Genomic DNA, 20,866 nt, shown 5'->3' with positions numbered 1-20,866 from the left:
CTTTAGTTGAGTTAATTATGGTGAAATTGTGTGGTTGTGTGCCTTGTGAAATCCTTGTACTGACAGGTCATGTGATATACCGCGTGGGAGGATTTACCCACACGGTTTACACGTGTATTTGGAGGTTTGGGTGTTTCACTTACAATCCTGGATATTAAGTATTCGGCTCCTTTAGTAGATTTATCTCGGCCTCCTCCTCAAATATTGAAGGAAAGAAGGTTTTGATTTGAATCCATCATATACATGAGGTAGCTGCAGCAGGATCAAGTAAACAAAGAAGGACATGCCGCCTAATCCAACTTCATTAACTATTCTCTTTTCACCTTCACCTATATGATCCATTCCACGAGAGCTTTCAGATTTTTCTTCACAAATAATCTATACACCTTCTAGTGATCTGATGTGTTCTAACTCTATCATCCTGCTGCTTTTTGCTCGACTACATTCTATGATTACTCGACAAAATTGGGATAGTTAAACAGAAAGAGTTCTATGATGGTACTGTGCACTGTCTTCTACCAACGCACTACTCACTGAAGATGCATCCAATATTCCAGAGCCCACATCCTGCTCAGCTACATCCAAATCTCCTAAATGGTGCCATGCTATGCATCTTGAATTTGCTAGCTATTGAAAATTGAGGATTGGGTTCTTGTAATATGCATCTTGTATTTGTTTAAATAGATTCCTTCCGTTGTACTTGACGTTATACTGATATTCTCACAAAATGTGGGTGACATTTAGTGGCATTTTCACAATTTATAATAAGTATTTAATAATATTTATCAAATGAATGTTCATGTTGACATTTGCACAGTTGCCGGTAAAAATTAGTGGTATTTTTCAAATGCCGACTAATAACAAGTAGCATTACTCAAAATACTGATAAATATTTAGTGGCGAGTGCCCAAATGCCAGTATAACTGTTCTTTAGCTTTTATATATTTCAGTGGTATTTACAAGCTTGCCGCTAATACTGATTATTCAAATTTATTATTATTATTGTGGCATTATAATTTTAGTAAGGAAGTGGATTGATGAGCGGAGCATTACACTCGCTACACTTAACCTCTATTTATAACAGAATTTCCACATTCCGACGTGAGATTGATCAACTGAAAAGAACTGACATAGATTCTGCGGTCAGTTCCATGTCTGATGTGACTCCTTTTTAGGTGCACTTGAAAATCTGACAGTTCTCCATTTAATTCACTCATCTGGGGTTATCTGATATGCCTTACAAATAGGATAGAAGTATTCTTTTCATAGGCCCGTTTGAGGTATATATGCAACAAACACGGATCAACCTAACTGAGATAAGGTAACAAATATGCACCTGGCATGGTGTTCCATTCAAACTCCTTCCCCCCTGGATGATGCTCACATCACACCAACCTGCAATAATGCAGCAGGGACTAGCACTAAATCAATAAAGCGGAAGTAACAAAAGGAACAAAGAGATGGAGATGGTAGTAAAGATAGCGCATTGGGCATTGAATTAACATGCACGATTATCCTAGTCATGCAGGTATTTGCATTCAGCAGTGCATGATAGCTATGCCTGTTAAAAATGCAGCAACTCTCACATAAGACTGCTAGGACCTCCACCCCTTATATATACACCCATGTACATGCGGATGCTTGTAAGAAAACCATCTCAATTCTCTTAATTAAGATCGATTTATAACTACCATGATCCAACCAATCCTTATCTTGCTTCTAATCCATCTCGTTTCCCCAGTCATCTCCACCTCCCTGGATATTAAACTGGATCTAACCCATATCGACTTTGGTGGCCAATACACTAAGCTAGAGCTCATCCAACGTGCAGCTCGCCGAAGCAAAGCGAGGGCAGCATGGTTATCATCCCTATCTACCACTAACTCCGACTCAACCAGAAAAGCCGATGTGTACGTCTACCCGTCCGAAGCTGCCCAGTTCTCCGGCGGCGAGTACGTAATGGATCTCGCCATCGGCACGCCGCCCCGGCCTTTCTCAGCAATTTTAGACACCGGCAGTGGCCTAATCGGACCCAATGCGCCCCCTGCCGAAGATGCCTTACACAACCAGCCCCTCTATTTGACCCTTCCAAGTCGTCAACTTTTTCAGCGCTGCCCTGTTCCAATGAACTATGCCAGGATCTTGGTAATACTTCTTATTACTGCGGCACAAAAAATCAGTGCATCTATCACTACACTTACGGCGATGCCACATCTTCGCGAGGTGTATTTGGGAGCGAGACCTTCACCTTTGGGTCTACAAACAAGGTTAGAATTCCGCACGTCGGCTTCGGCTGCGGAACGATAAACGCGGGGTCCCTCAACAATGGTTCTGGCATCGTCGGCTTCGACCTTAACCCGCTGTCTCTCATATCGCAACTTGGAATTACAAAGTTTGCCTATTGCCTAACTTACTTCACTGGAACCAAGAGGAGCTCTCTTCTACTCGGATCACTAGCCGACATATATAGCCACACCCTTGGGCCAGTTCAAACAACTACCCTCGTACGGTACCCTTCAGAATATTACTACGTTCCTCTAACTGGAATAACAGTAGGGAAGAAGAGGCTAAACATACCAAAATCCGCATTTGTTGTGGATAAGAATCTCAATGGTGGGGTGATCGTAGACTCGGGCACATCCCTCACTCAACTAGTGGATGTTGCTTACAAGAAAGTGAAGAAGGCCTTCATCTCTTACATGAAGCTACCAGTCCTCACTAACTTCAGTGATATTGATCTTTGCTTCTCGAAGTCATCGCCGGCGCACGTAGAAGTTCCCAACTTTGTGTTCCACTTCGAAGGAGCTGACATGGATTTGCCACGCCAGAACTATATTTTTGAGGACGATCATATGATGTGCTTAGCAATGTCACCTTCCACAGGTTTGAACATTATAGGCAACATACAGCAGCACAATTTCCAAATAGTGTATGACGTGGAGAACAACAAATTTTCGTTCGCACCGGTTCAATGTGATCAGCTGTGACTCGGATGATGGAATAATGTACGTAGCTTGATCTATATATGTATCTCTAGATATATGCCCATGGATATTGTTAAGCCTGTGCCTTAACTAAATAAGGAAATATATAAATATTATCAAGGTTATTTTGCTTGTGAAATCTTTTACCCCAAAATTTATGCACTATCGAAAAGATGTAGATTAGTTTCTCTAGAGGAAAGATTGAATTATTCCTCCATGTTTGTAGGAGAGGGATGTAACGGGAGCTAGCTAGCTTTTGGCTATATATATTAAAATGAAGTAGATTGTTTGAAGATTAGATAAGATGATGTCCGATAACCTTTGGAAATCGATCGCTTAATCATAAAGCCATAAAGGTTTGATCTGGATTGCCACTGAACAAATTAACCAAATAAAGCATTAAAGCCACTATGCTTGAAGCCAATCACGGTCAACGAACGGATAACATGATCACAAGGAGACCACCCGAACAGGATTCTTGGACACGGGATGATTAGCCAGTGAGATGTCAACTTCATCGATAATAATTAATGTCTTACGTACTTAATCTTAATTCTCATGCATTATTTTCCCGGTAGAAGAAGTATCACTGATAAGAATAGATAAGACCAGGCTAAATATTCTAATTCCGCCCCAATCCTTTTTCTTTCTTTTTTTCCTTTTTCTTGCCAAATCACGTATAAAGTGAAAGTAAAATCGTAGTAACCTTTAATTGATTTAGGCATATGGCATCCAATCACATCGTGCCAAGTACCTACCCTGATTGCAGAAATTCAATTAATCCCCTGTTGCTGGTGGAGCCGCTCCACCACTTACTGACATGGTAGTGGAGTGATGAGGGGAGCATTACGCTCGTCCGCATGCAGCCTCTCTATTTCTTTGTAATAGAATTTATACTTTCAAATATGAGATCGATGATCAACTAACTGAAAGGAACCGTTTGTGTGGAAAATTTTAACTAGTTGCATTTGTGTGGTCTGTTTGAGTAAAGCGAAACATAGTTGTTTCTTCTGTGAGAACTATATATTATACATTATTAACTTCATGGTTATCTACTGGGCTCGTTTGCAGTGGGACGGATTACAAGAAGGCGGCAGCAGCTGAGCTGAAGGGTTGGTGCAGGTTTGATATTTCTTTTGAATTATAGGTGACTAGAGTTTGGTGGAAAAGTATCAGCATTTTGAAAGTGATCACCTGCTGATGTTTAGTGCTTCTGCTGGTGGAAGTTATAGATGCTCGTATCACGTATGCAATCTAGGTTAGGGGTGTAAACGAGAAGCGGGCTGAGTAGGCTCGAAATTAATAAAATTTTAGTTCAAGCTTCGCTCCACTCGTTTAAATATCGAGCACGAATCAGCTCAACCAATTCAATCCATTACCAAATAATTCTATTGTGCTAATCTACCAAAGAATTTTGATGCACTTAGATGGAAGAATAACACACATATATATACCCTATCAATTTTTTGATATGGGATTAAAGAGCTAAAGATTGCCTTAATCAGTTGTTTTAAAACAAATTCATGAACACTAATCTAGATGAACTTTGGTTGCAATTGGTGTATAATAGCTTAGTGTAGTCTAGTTTAATTGTTCTGCAGTTTGATAGTAATAGTGATAATAATGGTGTAGGATGTGATTCCAGGCTGATGGCATGTTGCTGTTTTGGTTGTATAAGGTGGTTCGGAAGTCATTGTAGCAGGCTGCCCAAGAAAGATTGATAACCTCATAAACCGTTATTCGGTTGTTTCAGATTTCATAATGAAACAGAGTTCATGAGCCTTTTGCTTAAGAAAAGATAAAAGGAAAAAAAAAAAAAGAAGAAGAGAAAGGATTCGACTACACATAAATATTTTCCCCTGGAAAATAATGCGATAAAGGCCAGTTCTATGTCAGATTTATACTCGTTTTACGCAGTACTCCATTTTAGTTCACTCACCTGGTAGTTATGTGATATGCCTGAAAGTTGGATAGAAGTAAGTATTATTGATAGGCCCCGTTTGAGATAATGCAACAAATACCGATCAGCCCAGTTTAATCCACGAGTGCGTCTCTTCTGGGACGATGCTCACTTCACACCAACCTGCAATAATGCAGCACGAAGTAGCACTAATGTATCGGTCCCTACGGAGGAAGCAACAAAAGCTAGAAAGAGATAAGATGGAGACAGTGGAAATTAATTTACTAACTACTTTAATTTTTTATTTTAAATATATATATATATATATATATATATATATATATATATATATATTTATATCTATATTTTGCTTTGATTGTTAATTACTTTGAAAACTTAAACGGTTAAAAAAACAGTTATTTATATTATATTCTAACTGCAGTAGAGAGTTGGCATGCCAATCGGTCATTTAAACTTGATTATCCTAGTCATGGAGGTATATTACAATGTATTCAGTGCTGCAGGATTGAGCACACCACCGTTCAATATGAGTGCTAGGACCACTATCTCATTCACGCCTTATATATATATATGCACCCATTACCCATATGCATGCTTGTAAGAAAACCATCTCATTTCTCTTAATCAAGATCGATTAATGACCACCATGATCCAACCAATCCTCATCTTACTTCTAATCCACCTCATTTCCCCAGCCATCGCCACCTTCTTGGATATGAAACTGGCTCTAACCCATGTCGACTTTGGCAGCCAATTCACCAAGCTAGAGCTCGTCCAACGTGCAGCTCTCCGCAGCAAAGCGAGGGCGGCATGGCTATCAATATTCCTATCCACCACGAACTCCGACTCGATCGCAAGAGCCGATGTGTTCGTCTACCCGTCCGGCGATCTCGAGTACGTCATAGACCTTGCTATTGGTACGCCGCCCCGGCCCTACTCGGCCATTCTAGATACCGGCAGTGACCTAATCTGGACCCAATGCTCCCCCTGCCTTAGATGCATTGAACAACCAGCCCCTCTATTCAATCCCTCCAAGTCATCCACCTTTTCAACTCTACCATGTTCCAATGAATTATGCCAGGCTTTTGGTAACAATTCATATCGCTGCAGCAGCAAGAAGCAGTGCATCTATCAGTATAACTACGGGGATGGCACATCATCCCAAGGTCTTTTCGGGAGTGAGACCTTCACCTTCGGGTCTACCAAGAAGGTTAGAATTCCGCACCTCGGCTTCGGTTGCGGAACGTTAAACGCGGGGTCCCTCAACAATGGTTCCGGCCTTGTCGGCGTCGGCCGCGGCCCGCTGTCTCTCATATCGCAACTTGGAATAACAAAGTTTGCCTATTGCCTAACTTACTACAATGGATCTAAGAAGAGCTCTCTACTACTCGGGTCACTAGCCGACCAATATAGCCACACCCTTGGGCCAGTTCAAACCACTGCCATCTTACAGAACCCTAGAGTTCCAACTGTTTACTTCGTTCCTCTGGAAGGAATAACAGTCGGGAAGAAGAGGCTAAATATACCAAAATCGGCATTTGTTGTGGATAAGAATCTCAATGGTGGTGTGATCATAGACTCGGGCACGGCCTTCACTCAACTAGTGGATGTTGCTTATAAACAAGTGAAGAAGGCCTTCATCTCTTACATGAAGCTACCGGTCGTCACTAACGACACTAATTTCGATCTTTGCTTCTCGAAGCCATCAATGCATGTGGAAGTTCCCAAGCTTGTGTTCCACTTCGAAGGAGCTGACATGGATTTGCCACGCCAGAACTATATTCTTGAGAACGAAGACGATATTGGTTTGATGTGCTTACTGATGACTCCTATACAAGGGTTGTCCATTATAGGCAACTTTCAGCAGCACAATTTTCGAATAGTGTATGACGTGAAGAACAATAAGCTATCGTTCGCCCCAACTCAATGTGATCAGCTGTGACTTTCATCAGCTTAATTGAAAGATGGAATTGATTAATGATGTACGTACGTAGCTTGATCTATATATGTATCTATAAAGCCTGCGTCGTGAGTAAGTAAATAATATTTCTCAGCGATATTTCACTTGCGAAACCTTTTATCACAAATCTTTTGCACAATCCAAGAGTACGTATAATAGATTAGTTTCCATGGAGGAAAGTTTTGAAGGATTCTGAAATTTGTGAGGGACGTTAGGGGAGAAGTATAACTTTTGGAAATCTATCGTTTAATTGTGAAAGGTTTGATTGAGGACAAATGTCCACTAAACAAACCAAACATAACATATGACTATAAAAATGGATTATTATTATTTTGCCTCGTGTTCATATCATGATCCTCCGTAGGAAAGAGGAGACTAAAATTACAATATCCTACATAGGCACTCTTAGGAGCTATGCGAGCGCGCCATCATGGTTGAAGCCACCCACGAGAGTCAATGGATGGCATGATCACATTCTCACGTAGACGACCCGGATAGGATTCTTGGCGCACGGGAAGATTAGCCAGTGAGATATCGATATCATGATAGTACTATCTTACTTTATCTTAACTAATTTTATATGCATTCTTTTCCTGGTAGATATTCTAATTCCAACTTCGATCAAACTTGGGGGCGGAAATATAAATAAGAACCGGTCGTTCCTGCCGGGCGTTGGCTTCTTCTGGACTATATAGCTACTCAACAAATTAAATTGAAAGATGTAGTTCTGTTAAAAAGAAATCATGAAACTCCATCGAATGTGAAGATGTTAATTAATTAATTAGATTTATTTAGCATTTGGCGGCCGCTTTAGCTAAGCTCAAATACAAATCACAGCCAATTCTCGCTTCAAATTAAGTGGCAGAATTACTTCCTTTTCCTTTCTTTCGAACCAACAATATGTCAAGGCAGTGGTAAATCTAGACTCGATTCCTTCGTGCGTGCTAGGAAATGCACAACATGGGAAAGGTGTAACAGGGAAGGTGGAGCCCATTTGAGTATCTAGTCTAAGGAAAGAGTCCAATTGGTCTAAGTCTTCACAAAAATGAAAAAAAAAAGGAGCAGTGCACAGTCAATTCACTGGTTCAAACCCTTCCTCAAGAAGAGAAAACCATAATTTAGTTTCCTGATAATGCTTGGAATACTGAAGCTTAGCATGTACTCAGTCATAATACATATATGAGGATTCTTCCTATAATATTGAGCCAAGCGTACTTAATTAAATGTAATAAAGATGTCTTAAATTCTTGCGTATTGCACCATTATCGCTATATATCCCTAACATAGAGAAAACTCGGTCCTAACCAAATCACACAATTTCCAGGCTATATTTTAATTGTCGGAAGCATTACCCCGTTCTTTAATCTACCCCTAACTTCCAAGAAAGAGTTGAATAATGACGTTTAGCAACAAAATACGCGTTTATATTTTCCACGTTAACGTGTAAAAGAAGAGAAAAATGTCTACCTAATACAGCAGACCAAGCGAGTCATATATTATCACTTCCTATTCAAACAGAAGTAAGACCAATTCATTTTTTTTTCTTTTCTTTTCTTTTTAGAAAAAAGAGAAACAATTCATTCTCAAAAACCTATATATATATATGCATACGCCTGTGTGCAGATGCTATATCCTCATTCCTCATCAATAATCCACATCTCTCCTATAACTTCAACATGCAGAACGTGAAACTGACCCAAATGCTACTCCTGATCGCACTTCTTCTCCCGACCATCTCCGCCTCGCTAGACATCCGAATGGATCTGACCCACGTCGACGCCGCCGGCAATTTCACCAAATTCGAGCTCGTCCAACGCATGGCTCTCAGGAGCAAGGCCAGGGCCACGCGGCTACTTAGCACGGCCAGCGATCCGATCTCTGCTGCAGACGTGCCGGTCTTTAGAGGCGAAGGCGAGTATCTCATCGACCTAACCATCGGCACGCCGCCTCTCCCCTTCTCTGCCATCCTTGACACCGGCAGCGATCTCATCTGGACGCAATGCAAGCCTTGCAACCAGTGCTTCTCCCAGCCAACTCCTCTATTTGATCCGTCTAACTCCTCATCTTTTTCCACGCTCTCCTGCGGCTCCAGTCTATGCAAATCCCTCACTAATTCCGATTGCCAACAACAAGAGTGCGTCTATTATTATCTTTATGGGGATAAATCATCGACTAGTGGTGTTTTATCCAGCGAAACTTTCACTCTTGGATCTCAGAACAAGGTTGCAGTCCCAAACCTTGGATTTGGATGTGGGGTTTTCCAACAAGGCGATTTCAGCAACGCATCGGGCCTCGTGGGGTTCGGACGTGGGCCCCTGTCTCTCGTCTCTCAACTTGGAGTCACCCAGTTCTCATACTGTTTCACTTCGTTTAACGAGACGATAAGCAGCACGTTGCTCTTCGGATCCCCTGCTGATCTAAACAGCAGTACAAACATTCAAATCCAAACCACCTCATTCATAAAGAACCCTTTGATCCCAAGCTTCTACTACCTTTCTCTAAACGGTATAACGGTCGGCAATACCCTTCTACCGATACCAAAGTCGGCGTTTGCTCTGAAGCAGAATGGAACAGGTGGGTTTATCATAGACTCGGGCACGAGTGTCACTCAGCTTAACAGTGATGCTTATAAGGTAGTGAAGACGGCATTCTTGTCTCAAATTAAGCTGCCGGTGGCAAACGGGAGCTCCGTTGGCGTCGAACTTGACCTTTGCTTCGCGCTGCCATCGTCTGCGGCGGCGAAGGTGGATGTGCCGAAGCTTGTGTTCCACTTCGAAGGTGCGGATTTGGAGCTGCCGAGGGAGAATTATATGATCGAAGACAGTGGTCTGATGTGCTTGATGATGTCGGAGTGGTCAAGTGATTTGCCTGGTTCCATACTTGGTAACTTCCAGCAGCAGAATATGAGGATCCTCTATGATCTGGAGAACAACAATCTATCCTTCGCTCCTGCTCAATGTGATCAGCTTTGACTTGGGTTGTGATCCATTAATTTGTTCTAAATTTATATATTCTTTTTGTTTTACGAATTAATTAAATTTTTTTCCCCTCCTAATTTATCTCCTATATGGATTTCTTGAATAAGAATGGAATGACCGCCTATGAGCACTTGTATTAAAATTAGTCGAGAAGAGTTTCTGAGAAGCTTAATCCGTTGAAGAATGGCGTAACATGTTACGAACTATGTATACACTTTTCACCTTGCAAATTAATTATATTGCGGTAGTTAAACGTCGGGCAACGTTGCTTAATTGAATTGGCCGTGGACCTTTGACTTCTTAATTCATATTTGCTACACCTACGCTGCATTATAATTTTGTATATTAGTAAATTCCCAACACAAAGAAGCTTAGTTGAGCGTGTTGAAGAAGTATATAAGTTGTTGAACGTTCCCATCTTTCAATAATACCATCTAAACAAACGATGTTGACGCTTTGATTAAATTTGACACGGAGCTTAGACTTTTCATAATGGTATTCAAAAAGGTTAGCATACATATGAACATATTAAGATTCCCTTTTCAAGTTATTGTCGTTGTACTGTTTATTGTATTAATAAATTCCATCCTTCTTCTCACTTCTCTCTCCCCGGTGAGCCTGCGCGTTGTAATATTCTCTCGTCACCATCATTCCTCTTTCCTTCGTGCACATAAGGCCATCATCAATTTTTTCTTCTTCTTCTTTCCTTTATGGCATTCTACCCTATCTTTTCAAACTCCACATTATACTCAACGGCAAGTCTGCGAACTGTTGACGACCGTTGCCACACCGACAAAGCTCTACGCTGTCGGCAAATTCTATTGCTACTGACAACCTCACCAGAGTTGCTTTCGGAATTAGCTGCAACTCTAAAAAGCCCAGAAAAGAGACGGCAGTTCTAAACCAACTTGTGAACTCGATATCGCACTAAGAAGTACTAAAGCTGTGGCAATTGAGTGATGGTGTTGGGGATGAGGTGGGACGGGCTAGTGTTAGAGGAAAGAAGGCCTAAAAAGCCCAAATCTATATATATTAATTACTTTAGATTTGATTCCTACTGCCAACCATAATAACTAAAGTAATCATTCTAGGAAAAAAAAATCTAGAGGAGTCAACTGACATGACTATCAAATTTCTCTAGTTTTTTTATACTCTAGATTGTAAATTTAGAGTATCCAAATAGATAGTCAAATAATTACTACGTATATTCTTTAAACAAAATTGTATCAGCAAATTATGTCATCTTTCGACGATTATTTCAAAATATTAGTGTCTATTTATTTATTTTTTTTGATGTTTGAATTATATCAAAATATATATAATTATCCAGCTCGATGTGATCAAGCATCTGTGACTCTAATGAGGTCCGAACTAAAGTTACGCATCGTTCCATTTTCTGACCTGTATGTTTAGATATAGGTCAGGGGTGGACGAGGTATAAGTGGATTCAAGTTATAAATGAGTTGATCCCACGACTTACTGTTAAATAAATTACATTTATATTTATATTCTCAATTTATTTAATTTACTTTTAACTCAAGTAACTAATTCATTTATAATATTATAACTCATATATAATACGATAATTCGATTATGACCTAATAAATCATTCCTCACCCGAATAATCTATTTATAATATGAGAAAAATATATTTATAACTCAACTAATACATATAAATTTATATAACATGTGACATCTGATAATATATTTATGATCTACATAATCTGTTTAATAAATAAATCGCACATTTTACTCCGGATAATATATTTATAATATTCTTTTCTCTCGGTTGCTTAATCTATTTTGCTCCGGATAATGAATAGAATATATCAGCACATTTCCGTATTATAAATTCTTAGTACCACCTAACATGAAAACACACTCATAGGTCACATACCATAGGATCGTTAATTTGCATATCAATACAGCAGCGAAGCCCAACTAGCTGCAAAAAGATAAATTATCTTCTTATTTTGGTTTAGTAAATGATAAGTTAACTTCTTTTTTATATACTAAATATTATTCTCTCTTCTCTTATTCCGTACATTTTTAAATTTAAATTAATAATAATTTAAAATTATTATTCAATCGATAGATTAAATAACACATAATTATTACTGCTATCTTATATCCAATTAATAGTAGTTTTATTATTTGATATAAAATATCACTAATTTTCAATATAAATTCACTACCGTTTACTACTTTATTTTTTACTTTATATCATATCAAAAATAATAATTATTTTTTATACTAATATATACTGATATTGACTCTCTTCTTCGGATGAATACTCCTTCTAGAATTAATCTTATTTCACAGGTGAACTGAAACTCAAGATTTTATACTACCAAGAATTGTTTATGATAGAAGATTTGCAATTTGCACTTTCTTAGACCGTGTCCATAAAAGCATTACGAAGAGGAAACATATGCTATTTCTCAACAAGAAAAAGAAAGAAGCATCATCTAACAGAGAATTTCAAAGCAGAACCTTCGAAGCCTCAAATAATCAATCCATCATCTCTTTCATTTACAGAAATCAATTGAAGACCATAAAATCAAATCACACGCACTGGATATCTTTTCATTTGCTACCCTGACAATTTTACAACCTACTCAGCTTCACAATTCAACTGCTACATTGGAAGAAAAATTCCAGCTCAATCTTCAGAATGACAAGTCCAGTATATCAGCCCACTGCAAGTGCCATTAGAGTAAGTAAAAATAAATAATTATGATGAAAATGCATTCTAGCACAACCAATTTACCTGATTAACACAAATACGCACTGCAGGACACCAGCAACACCAGTCCAAGAAGAGGGGCCCTTATCTGTTAGTGAATCTTGTATTAAAAGGCCTACCGCCCCTGCTAAGGAGACAAAAGAGACAACGTATGCAACGAAAAGCCAAAGCTTCAACCTGCAATTTCAGGAACCTGGGTTATTATATGATACAGAATGTACACGAACTTTAGATAGATGGATGGTGAACAGTCAAATACTCGAATCAAGTGCCGAGCAAAATTGCATCTAAGATGGATGGTGAACAGTCAAATACTCAAATCAAGTGCCGAGCAAATTGCATATAAGGATGCTATCTAAGCAGGAATATTAAGATGAAACCACTTGGAGAGTGAAGAAAGAAATCAAATAACCAAGCAAAATTACCCAGCATACATGCTCAAATATCACCTAATATTTTCTTACAAATATATGGTATAAGCTAAAACTACTAGTTATACAATAACATGCAAAAGTACTCCCCTACTCTATTTCCATCAGCACATTGAACAGGAGTAACTAATTTTTATTTGACAGAACAGATGTGCGTGTTACTACTTACAACCAAATCGATCAACTCAACTTTTGGATGTTGAAACTGATTGTTTGCCTTCTAAACTTTAAGTATCAGTCCCAAGTTCTTCATCTTTTCATGAATTAAATGTATTACCTACTCATTTGTACCCGTATTATGTGAAACAATTAGAGCTGGGAAGGATTTTTTTAGGTAAGATCCAGATGAACTTCATAAGACTTACAGTTCCAAGTTTGACTAAGTAGGCATAATAAAGAAAATAGACAAGTCATCAACATAAAAATGTTCTTGAGGAACGTTTTTCATGAATACCTACTACTTAGGGGTATGGATTTCTGGCAAACATTCAGTATGGACAACCAAAAACCAAGCTTCCACCTAGCACTTATTCTAGTTCTAAAGTTCTTAGATTCCTAACCATGCACGACAGAGTTATCTGGAGGGGAAAAACTCATAGTAATTTTTCTTATCGTTTAAGACACCAAGGAACTACTCTTTCCATCCAGTGGAAAGAGAAGAATATTAGGGATTGTGAAAGACGTCCTGTTTGAAATGGTACTTCAGTTCATATTGCTGGATCAGCTAAAACAGCTCTAAATAAACTAAACATGATAAACCTCTGATTCCACTCTAAAGTTGTTCTACAAAACAGTCAAGATATGATGATAATCATGAGCACAAGATACCCAAGAAGATAGAAAAACGGAACGATGGTTGGATATGCATGAAAGCAGAAAGGCGTTGAACATACTCTAAACTAGTGTATGGAATTAATTTGGGATCCTCCTCCAGTTAAACACTAGTGAGCCCTCTTAATATAGCTATAGGAAAATGCAGTGCACAATTATGAACGATACTATATGCCATTACAATTACAATTGATGGAAAGGCCATTCAAGCAAAATTTCTTTAACATATAGCCAAAACATTAGTTAGGGAACGAAAAAAGCAAAAAGCAAAACTAATCAATCAAGCGAATTAACAAATTTCACAATAATCCAATTGTCTCGCAAGAATTCAACCTCCATTCTGAATCGCCGCCGTAAGGGGAGTAATAATCGTAGCTGATATCTTCTCTATTAACGCAATTGAACATGAGAGCCGCAAGAGAGGCAAAGATTCCTGCGAATTGGGGCCAAAATGAGGAAAAGCCTATTGATTGCCGTGCCAAGAGACAACAAATTAACAACTATAGAAGGAGATCTAGAAAGGGGGATTAGATTAAACTTATACCGGGGAGGTAATGGAGGAAGGAGACCATGACGGCGCTGCAGACGACGGCGTCGACCCAGAACCACCACCCGGCGCCGAATACGGCGCCGGCGACGCCTGGGCCAACGATTTCCCACATCAGCGAGAAGTTATCCATGGTATTCGACCTCGGCCACCTCCTCCTTTCTTTATGCCTTTGAGGCGGAGTCGATCGTACGAATGGGGAAGAAAAAGCTTCGTTGGCAAAGAATCCTCTATTTCCTAGTTGTTTCTTAAAATAATGTACAAAAGAGTGAGCCTATTCTTTGTCCCAGACTCCCAGGACGAGATGGTAATATTCTTACTTCCGACCAGAGTCTGGTCCAGGCCCAACTAAAAGGACCAAGCTGGGGGTCTACATAGCATTGTGGGCTCAACTATGCCCAGTAACTTAAAGGGCGGGCCATATCTTCTTAGAGAGGGAGAGAGAGAGAGAGAGAGAGAGAGAAAGAGCGTCGTCTTGTCTCTCCGATTCGTTTGGTTTGGTTTGGTTTGCGGACAAGGGGGTGAAGGAGAGAGATGGATCATGGCGCTGTGATCTCGCGGAGTACTGTTGCAGCAGCGGCGGTGCTAGCGCTATTGTGCGCCTGGGGCGCAGATGCTGTGTGGTTGAACATGCCTGTTACGGGGACTAAGTGCGTGTCGGAGGAGATCCAACCAAACGTGGTCGTGCTTGCCGACTACGCCGTCATGTACGAGGGCCCCACGCATGGCCAGCCCACCATTGCCATCAAGGTATCTCCTTTCTTCTCAATTTTTTGGATGAACTATTGATCCTTGATTAGTTGATGTGGATTTCTACTTGGTAAATTTTGTAAGAGGACAGTGGAATCTAAATAGGGAAAGATGCGGTTTTGGAGTGTTGCGTTATAGTGAGAAATAAGCGGATGCTACTTGTCCGATTAGACGATTTTAAGATTGGAATCGGCCTTATTAGCTTTGAAAGGAAGCTATGGAGATGTAATTTAAGGAGGTAACTGTATAAATGACTAAAGAATCCGATCAGTCTTATATCTTTTGGATCTTTGCCAGTTAGTTGAAATCTATATTGGTGTGAAATGGGATCATGGGAATGAAGTGCGTTTGGAACTGCGGTTGGTTGTGATCACCGTGGAACTGCTGTTGGGACGTGCCAATCTTCTTGTTTCTATTCATTCAATTGATATCTTACAAGCGACCTATACTGGCTACACTGAGATGGTTTTCCAACAATATAACCTCAGGTGGGAGACAGCTAAAATTTGAGAGAATCTTGGGAAACATTGTCAGGTTTATAAGACAGGCTGTTGACATAGTCTGAGCTCTTCTTCTTAAGTGAATATGACTTTACCTTTCTTGATCCCGAAGTAAGTTCCAAAAATTAGCACTATTCTGATGTGAATTGATTAAATACTTTGACTTCCTATTAAATCAAAATATTCGTTAACTCATTTTTAAACAGCAATACCTCGCATATAAATGCATGTATGCAGATATCATGGATCCACACATGCATAACATTTCTTTCATTAATGTTGCCTGCATATAAATGACTCAAAGGATTTATAATGAAATTTGTAGAGCTGATTAGTGGCTTGAACTATTCTGTTGAAGATTTTGCTATTGTGATAGAGGAGCAACCTTCCAAAAGGATCTATACAGATGAGAAAGATATAGCTTTTGATGGAGGGCCTTAAGTCCTTAACTATGAAGCATAAGGCAAAAGGCAAACCGATCATAACTTGGGGGATTGACATTGTTCTTGTTTTTGTTTATGTTTACTTTTGATTTTTGTTAGTTGTTTTCCTACTTTGTGTTTCTTAATAAGAAAATGATGTTTCTTATTGTTGACATTTTTTTTTTCTGCATTAGGAGGCTTTTTGAAGGTAAGCTCTCTCCTTAGGCCAGCAAAAAATTTGAGGAAGTGAATCTCTACTTAGAACGTACAAACTAACTTCAAGTGGTGTGGGCCAGGCATGTCTGGTATCTCAACTTCAATACTATAGTAAACCTTCTCTTTGGGGCATTCAACCTTTAGTAGGGATAAGAGTTCAGATTTAATGGGATCCAAGGTGGATGTAGGTGGCAGAATAGGAAGATAAATTGGCAGAGGAAGGATGGTGGGTGGGAATAACAATTAGGGAGCATCCTTGATATTATTTACTATAGGTTACATGTGTAAGATCAAGATAAGGTTAGTTTTCTGTTAATCCATGGAAACTGCCATGGTGGCATCTTAAATGTTCTGGCATTTAGGATGTCCTTGAACTATCTAAAGGTCTAATGGGCATTGTGAAACAGATTGAATCCTCTCTCCTAGACCTTTTAATATCTAACACTAGGGCAATTTAACTTGCAACTATAAACATTAATAAGTCACTCAGCACACATATTAACCTCATATTGGTTGATGCAATTGTTTTTTGCAGGTTACATCACCTTATGGAAACACTTTACATCACAATGAAAATGTCACAGTAGGACAATTTGCATTCACAACAACAGAATCTGGCAACTACCTGGCATGTTTCTGGATGGACAGTACCAACAAGGCAGTAGGAGTTAGTGTTAATCTTGACTGGAAAATTGGGATTGCTGCAAAAGACTGGGATTCTGTTGCTAAAAAAGAGAAGATTGAGGTGAACATCTTATCTAGCATCATCAGCATATTCATTTCCTCTAACAAATTAGTTCTGACTTCAAAAGATCTTCACTAATTCAAGGGAGTCGAGCTAGAGCTGAGGAAATTAGAAGAATCTGTGGAGGTCATCCATAATTACTTGTTGTATTTAAAAGCCAGGTAAGTATTCCATCGTGGATTTTTGTCCACATGATTTGCCTTTCTATAGATGAGTTCTCATTGACACATGATGTGTCATTATTTGTTTGGTCTATGAATTCAGGGAAGCAGAGATGAGGGAAGTGAGTGAGAGGACCAATGCTAGGGTTGCGTGGTATAGTATTATGTCCCTCGGTGTTTGCATCGTTGTCTCTATTTTGCAGTTGTGGCACCTGCAGGGGTTCTTTCGAAAGAAGAAACTTATTTAGATGATTGGGCCATTGTATGTTAAAAATGAGATGGCTTAGAATTTTTCATATTTATGTCAAAACGTCTTATTTATGGAATGAATACATCATATTGCATTTCAATGGTTCCATCAGCAAGGAATGTTACTACAGCCAACTGTAGCCAGGTCGTCATCATTTTTTTAATATCTCTGGTGGCTTATTCATGAACTCTGAGAAATTCTGAGAAGCATAAGTGCACATAAACTTTAGCTCGTCGTGAAGGTTGCGCATTAGTGGCACAATAATGCATTCAGTCAGTTATATTTTACAGGGTTTTTCACACATCAGCACCTGCTTTATACATTTTATCATGGAATATTATGTTAGGTTAACCTATTTGCAAATCTAGTAATCTTATTTCAGGTGTGATTGGGTTCCAAAGGATTATTCATCATATTACGAAAGAAGGTTATTCATGGTATGTTCTCCTCACACATTTACTCGTGTTACTTTGACTAGGAAACTCTTACACATTTACTCATATTACTTCTGACTAAAGTACTCTTACACATTTACTTGTATTACTTTGCCAATCAAGCCTCTATATGTACCTCTTAATGCATAGTTTTCCAGCAGACAACTGATCAGCCCATTCTGGCTGATACAATTTGGAAGAAATCTTCTTTAATTTTGAGATCACGAGTTTATCAAAGTGGCAAGGAAGTCTCTGTAATCACCTTCTGGGACACTGTTGCAGATGGCATCCTTTATCTTGTTCCCATACTTTTTCTCAAAGACTGACTTCACCTCATCCATGCCCACTTCTGTGCTCCCCAAGATGGCCCTCGTTAGAACTCTTTTATCAGTAGCTGGACTCTTCATGCTCGTGTGCAGTATCTGAAACACACTCAAGAAAAAGAAGAGGAGCCATGGGAATTACATGGAATCAGCTATTGACTTAACTGTTAATTATATGAAGAAGAAGAAGAAGAAGAAGAAGAAGAGCTACCTTTGAGTAATATTTGGCAGGACTATAAATACATTTGACAACAATTCTTAGTGAGTCCTCAAATTCTCCATTGCCTTCCTTTTTCAGAGTCTGTAGACAAATAATGAGAAAACCTTTTGTTGTATAGCGAGAAATTCTTGGCGTTGTGGTTGCTTACCTTAGTATAGTCGTGCCCATATATATGCTTGTAGCTGGAGAATGCCAGTCTGAGCTGTGGGATGCTCCTCTTACTGAAAATCTCAAGGATCACAGACTCATCTATTGCTCCCATGCTGCCCTTCCCTGCTTCATACAACCTCTTGGCGTCGCACTTTGCAATGTGTCGGCTAACGTCGTCATGGTGCGACCTATGGGAGGTAGCCAAAGCCACTAATATCTGTAATCATGCATTGACTGCGTCAAACTTTTTGTCAATCCACATGTCAAATTCAAGCATTCCAACTTTTAGAAGGTTTACTTCAACCTACCCTTTGGTAAGGATGGAATGGTTCATTCATGATATCTTGCTCCAGGTTTCTCTTGTACTTGGCTAAATAAGCTTGCTTGGTGTAGAAGAGCTGGTTTGATTTCCTCTGAGTGTAGATCTCAACGAGGGCTTTGTAATCAGTGATGCCAAATTCAAATGCATTCCTTGCCACTATGGCGTCACGCTCCGAAGGCTCAAGGATCCACAAATGCAAAATGTTGCACATCTATAAACATTGTGATCAAGAATAGTTATATGAATTGTGCATCTGTAGTCAATTTTGCATGGCATGATTTGCTCTATATACCTCATTCTTTTGGTTGGCCATCAGGATCCTGTGAAGGTGTTCGACGAGGTCCTCGCCGTACATGGCTCGATACGTCTCCTTAATTTGCTGCCTCTCGGCCGGAGTCCGCCGTGCCAGGGCCAGACCCAGATGGTTGAGTTGATTCCATGTCGCATGGATCTCTTGGCAGTCTCTTTCAAAACCGAGGTTAGAGGACTGGAAATCCATAAGAGGAGCAATTAAGAGTTGGGTCTGGAGGATGAAGCGAGTCGTAGGACTATATAAATGTCCCTTAGGTATCAATTTATCAATACCTTGGAGGCCAAGGAAGAGGCTTCAGGGGCTTTAGGCTTTAACTTTGTTCAGGGTCAACAAGTTGGATCCTACGAAGAGAGAGACAGAGATAGAGGAAGAAAAAGGACGTCGAGCTAAATTTGGAATGTCTGGAAAGCAGCAACCACGCCAAACTTTAGTGTAAAAATGGGTTCCTCGTAGGATCTGAGTCTGATCCCTCCTCGTCTTTGCTTTATGTATAATAGAGAGAATTTAATTATAAATCACACTCTGCATTTTAATTATATTATGAATAATACTTTCTCTATCTATTATTTATAAATAGAGCTTTACATTTGGGAAGGTAAAAAGAAAAACGAAACACGCTACATTCTGATAGACAGATATATTCTAAAGTTAATATAAAAAGATAAGATTAATTAAAAAAAATTATTTGAAACGGAAGAACATTTTACTTTTTATTTTATCCGTCGGTATTTGTTAACTTAACCTTAACTCAGCGTCTTTCTTCACATAAAATGAGAATTAAATTTATAATTAATAAAAAGAATAGGCTTAGTTTATAATAGTCAAAATATTGAGTGTTATTTATAATTTTCTTTATATAATAAGAGAGATTTGATATCTAAAGATCAATGACGAAGACTTTCAAGTTGGTACGGAGCCAGAGGAGGATCCCTCCAGGGCAGCCGTCCCAAGCACTAAGGCTCCTCTTAATCGGAGCTTACTTTGCGAAGAAAATTAAGAGTATTAACCGAGTCAATATGAGTCTCAAGTAAAGTAAAAATATTAAAATAATGTGAATTAAGTATTTTAAATAACTAAACTTGGCCTTCCCTAATGTTTGTTCCAAGATAAGATGCACATTAAATAATCATGGGGGTAGATCCTCCTCTACCGAAATTGAGGGATACTCCTCGGTAGATTAGCTCAGTAAAGCAGCTAATCTCCGCTAGTCTTCTTTTTCTTACTCTTCTGAGGCTTAAGCAAAGTAGCAGCACTGAACAACGATAGAGGGCTCTGTAGTAACTTCTTCTGTAGGATTGAAGGTGCCCAGAAAAGCTTCTAAGTCTGAATCGGCCAGCTCCTCGAGGATATCAATTGCCGGATTCAACCATTAAAAAAAAAAAAAAGAGATGTCTATCACTCACCTATCCTAAAATGTCAGAATTATTAATATCGTAAGTTTATTCAAGTTATGTAATTCTATTTTCTGAGATTATAAACTACTACTAATTTTCTTTTCTCTGGTTTATTTTTTTCAAATGGCCGGTAATTTTGTCTAAGACCTGCCACTAAGGAGTGGACAGTTAATACAAATAGATCGCTAAGCTAGTATGGATCCAGATTCGATAGTTACACGCATCGTAACAAGGCTAAAAATAAATGAAATTAAAAGACTAAAAATTA

At 39.1% G+C, this 20,866-nt stretch overlaps 6 protein-coding genes across 7 annotated transcripts; 4 read left to right on the top strand and 2 right to left on the bottom strand.

Moving 5' to 3' along the window:
* The first annotated feature begins 1,522 nt into the window (after window positions 1–1,522).
* On the top strand, window positions 1,523–2,987 carry LOC140777029 (aspartic proteinase nepenthesin-1-like). The gene is made up of 2 exons (XM_073120932.1): window positions 1,523–1,528; window positions 1,899–2,987. The coding sequence occupies exons 1-2, from the start codon at window positions 1,523–1,525 to the stop codon at window positions 2,985–2,987; spliced, it is 1,095 nt and encodes a 364-aa protein (XP_072977033.1).
* Window positions 2,988–5,513: 2,526 nt separating this feature from the next.
* Window positions 5,514–7,280, top strand: LOC140778987 (aspartic proteinase nepenthesin-1-like). The gene is made up of 2 exons (XM_073123920.1): window positions 5,514–6,887; window positions 7,265–7,280. Exon 1 carries the CDS (start codon window positions 5,543–5,545, stop codon window positions 6,845–6,847), a length of 1,305 nt encoding a protein of 434 aa, XP_072980021.1. The 5' UTR covers window positions 5,514–5,542; the 3' UTR covers window positions 6,848–6,887; window positions 7,265–7,280.
* Window positions 7,281–8,483: 1,203 nt separating this feature from the next.
* Window positions 8,484–9,996, top strand: LOC140778475 (aspartic proteinase nepenthesin-1-like). The gene has a single exon (XM_073123207.1). The coding sequence runs from the start codon at window positions 8,542–8,544 to the stop codon at window positions 9,835–9,837; it is 1,296 nt and encodes a 431-aa protein (XP_072979308.1). The 5' UTR covers window positions 8,484–8,541; the 3' UTR covers window positions 9,838–9,996.
* A 2,300-nt stretch (window positions 9,997–12,296) lies between these two features.
* Window positions 12,297–14,641, bottom strand: LOC140777930 (uncharacterized). Its single transcript, XM_073122358.1, has 4 exons — window positions 14,396–14,641; window positions 14,185–14,284; window positions 12,614–12,766; window positions 12,297–12,542 (listed from the first exon to the last, which is right to left on the bottom strand). The coding sequence occupies exons 1-4, from the start codon at window positions 14,529–14,531 to the stop codon at window positions 12,506–12,508; spliced, it is 426 nt and encodes a 141-aa protein (XP_072978459.1). The 5' UTR covers window positions 14,532–14,641; the 3' UTR covers window positions 12,297–12,505.
* Window positions 14,642–14,819: 178 nt separating this feature from the next.
* LOC140777929 (transmembrane emp24 domain-containing protein p24delta3-like) lies at window positions 14,820–18,544 on the top strand. Of its 2 annotated transcripts, none has more exons than XM_073122357.1 (5): window positions 14,820–15,148; window positions 16,822–17,031; window positions 17,116–17,192; window positions 17,296–17,879; window positions 18,159–18,544. In XM_073122357.1, the coding sequence occupies exons 1-4, from the start codon at window positions 14,933–14,935 to the stop codon at window positions 17,438–17,440; spliced, it is 648 nt and encodes a 215-aa protein (XP_072978458.1). In that variant the 5' UTR covers window positions 14,820–14,932; the 3' UTR covers window positions 17,441–17,879; window positions 18,159–18,544. The 2 variants fall into 2 exon arrangements, with proteins under 2 accessions (XP_072978458.1, XP_072978457.1); XM_073122356.1 differs by having other exon boundaries at window positions 18,038–18,544.
* LOC140777928 (annexin D8-like) lies at window positions 17,885–19,707 on the bottom strand. The gene is made up of 5 exons (XM_073122354.1): window positions 19,184–19,707; window positions 18,878–19,102; window positions 18,568–18,786; window positions 18,411–18,500; window positions 17,885–18,298 (listed from the first exon to the last, which is right to left on the bottom strand). Exons 1-5 carry the CDS (start codon window positions 19,388–19,390, stop codon window positions 18,098–18,100), a joined length of 942 nt encoding a protein of 313 aa, XP_072978455.1. The 5' UTR covers window positions 19,391–19,707; the 3' UTR covers window positions 17,885–18,097.
* Window positions 19,708–20,866: the final 1,159 nt, after the last annotated feature.

This window comes from Typha angustifolia, chromosome 15 (genome assembly GCF_048772165.1).
Source record: "Typha angustifolia cultivar Huaian chromosome 15, ASM4877216v1, whole genome shotgun sequence".
Taxonomy (NCBI): domain Eukaryota; kingdom Viridiplantae; phylum Streptophyta; class Magnoliopsida; order Poales; family Typhaceae; genus Typha; species Typha angustifolia.
This window is presented reverse-complemented; position numbering and strand designations above follow the sequence as displayed.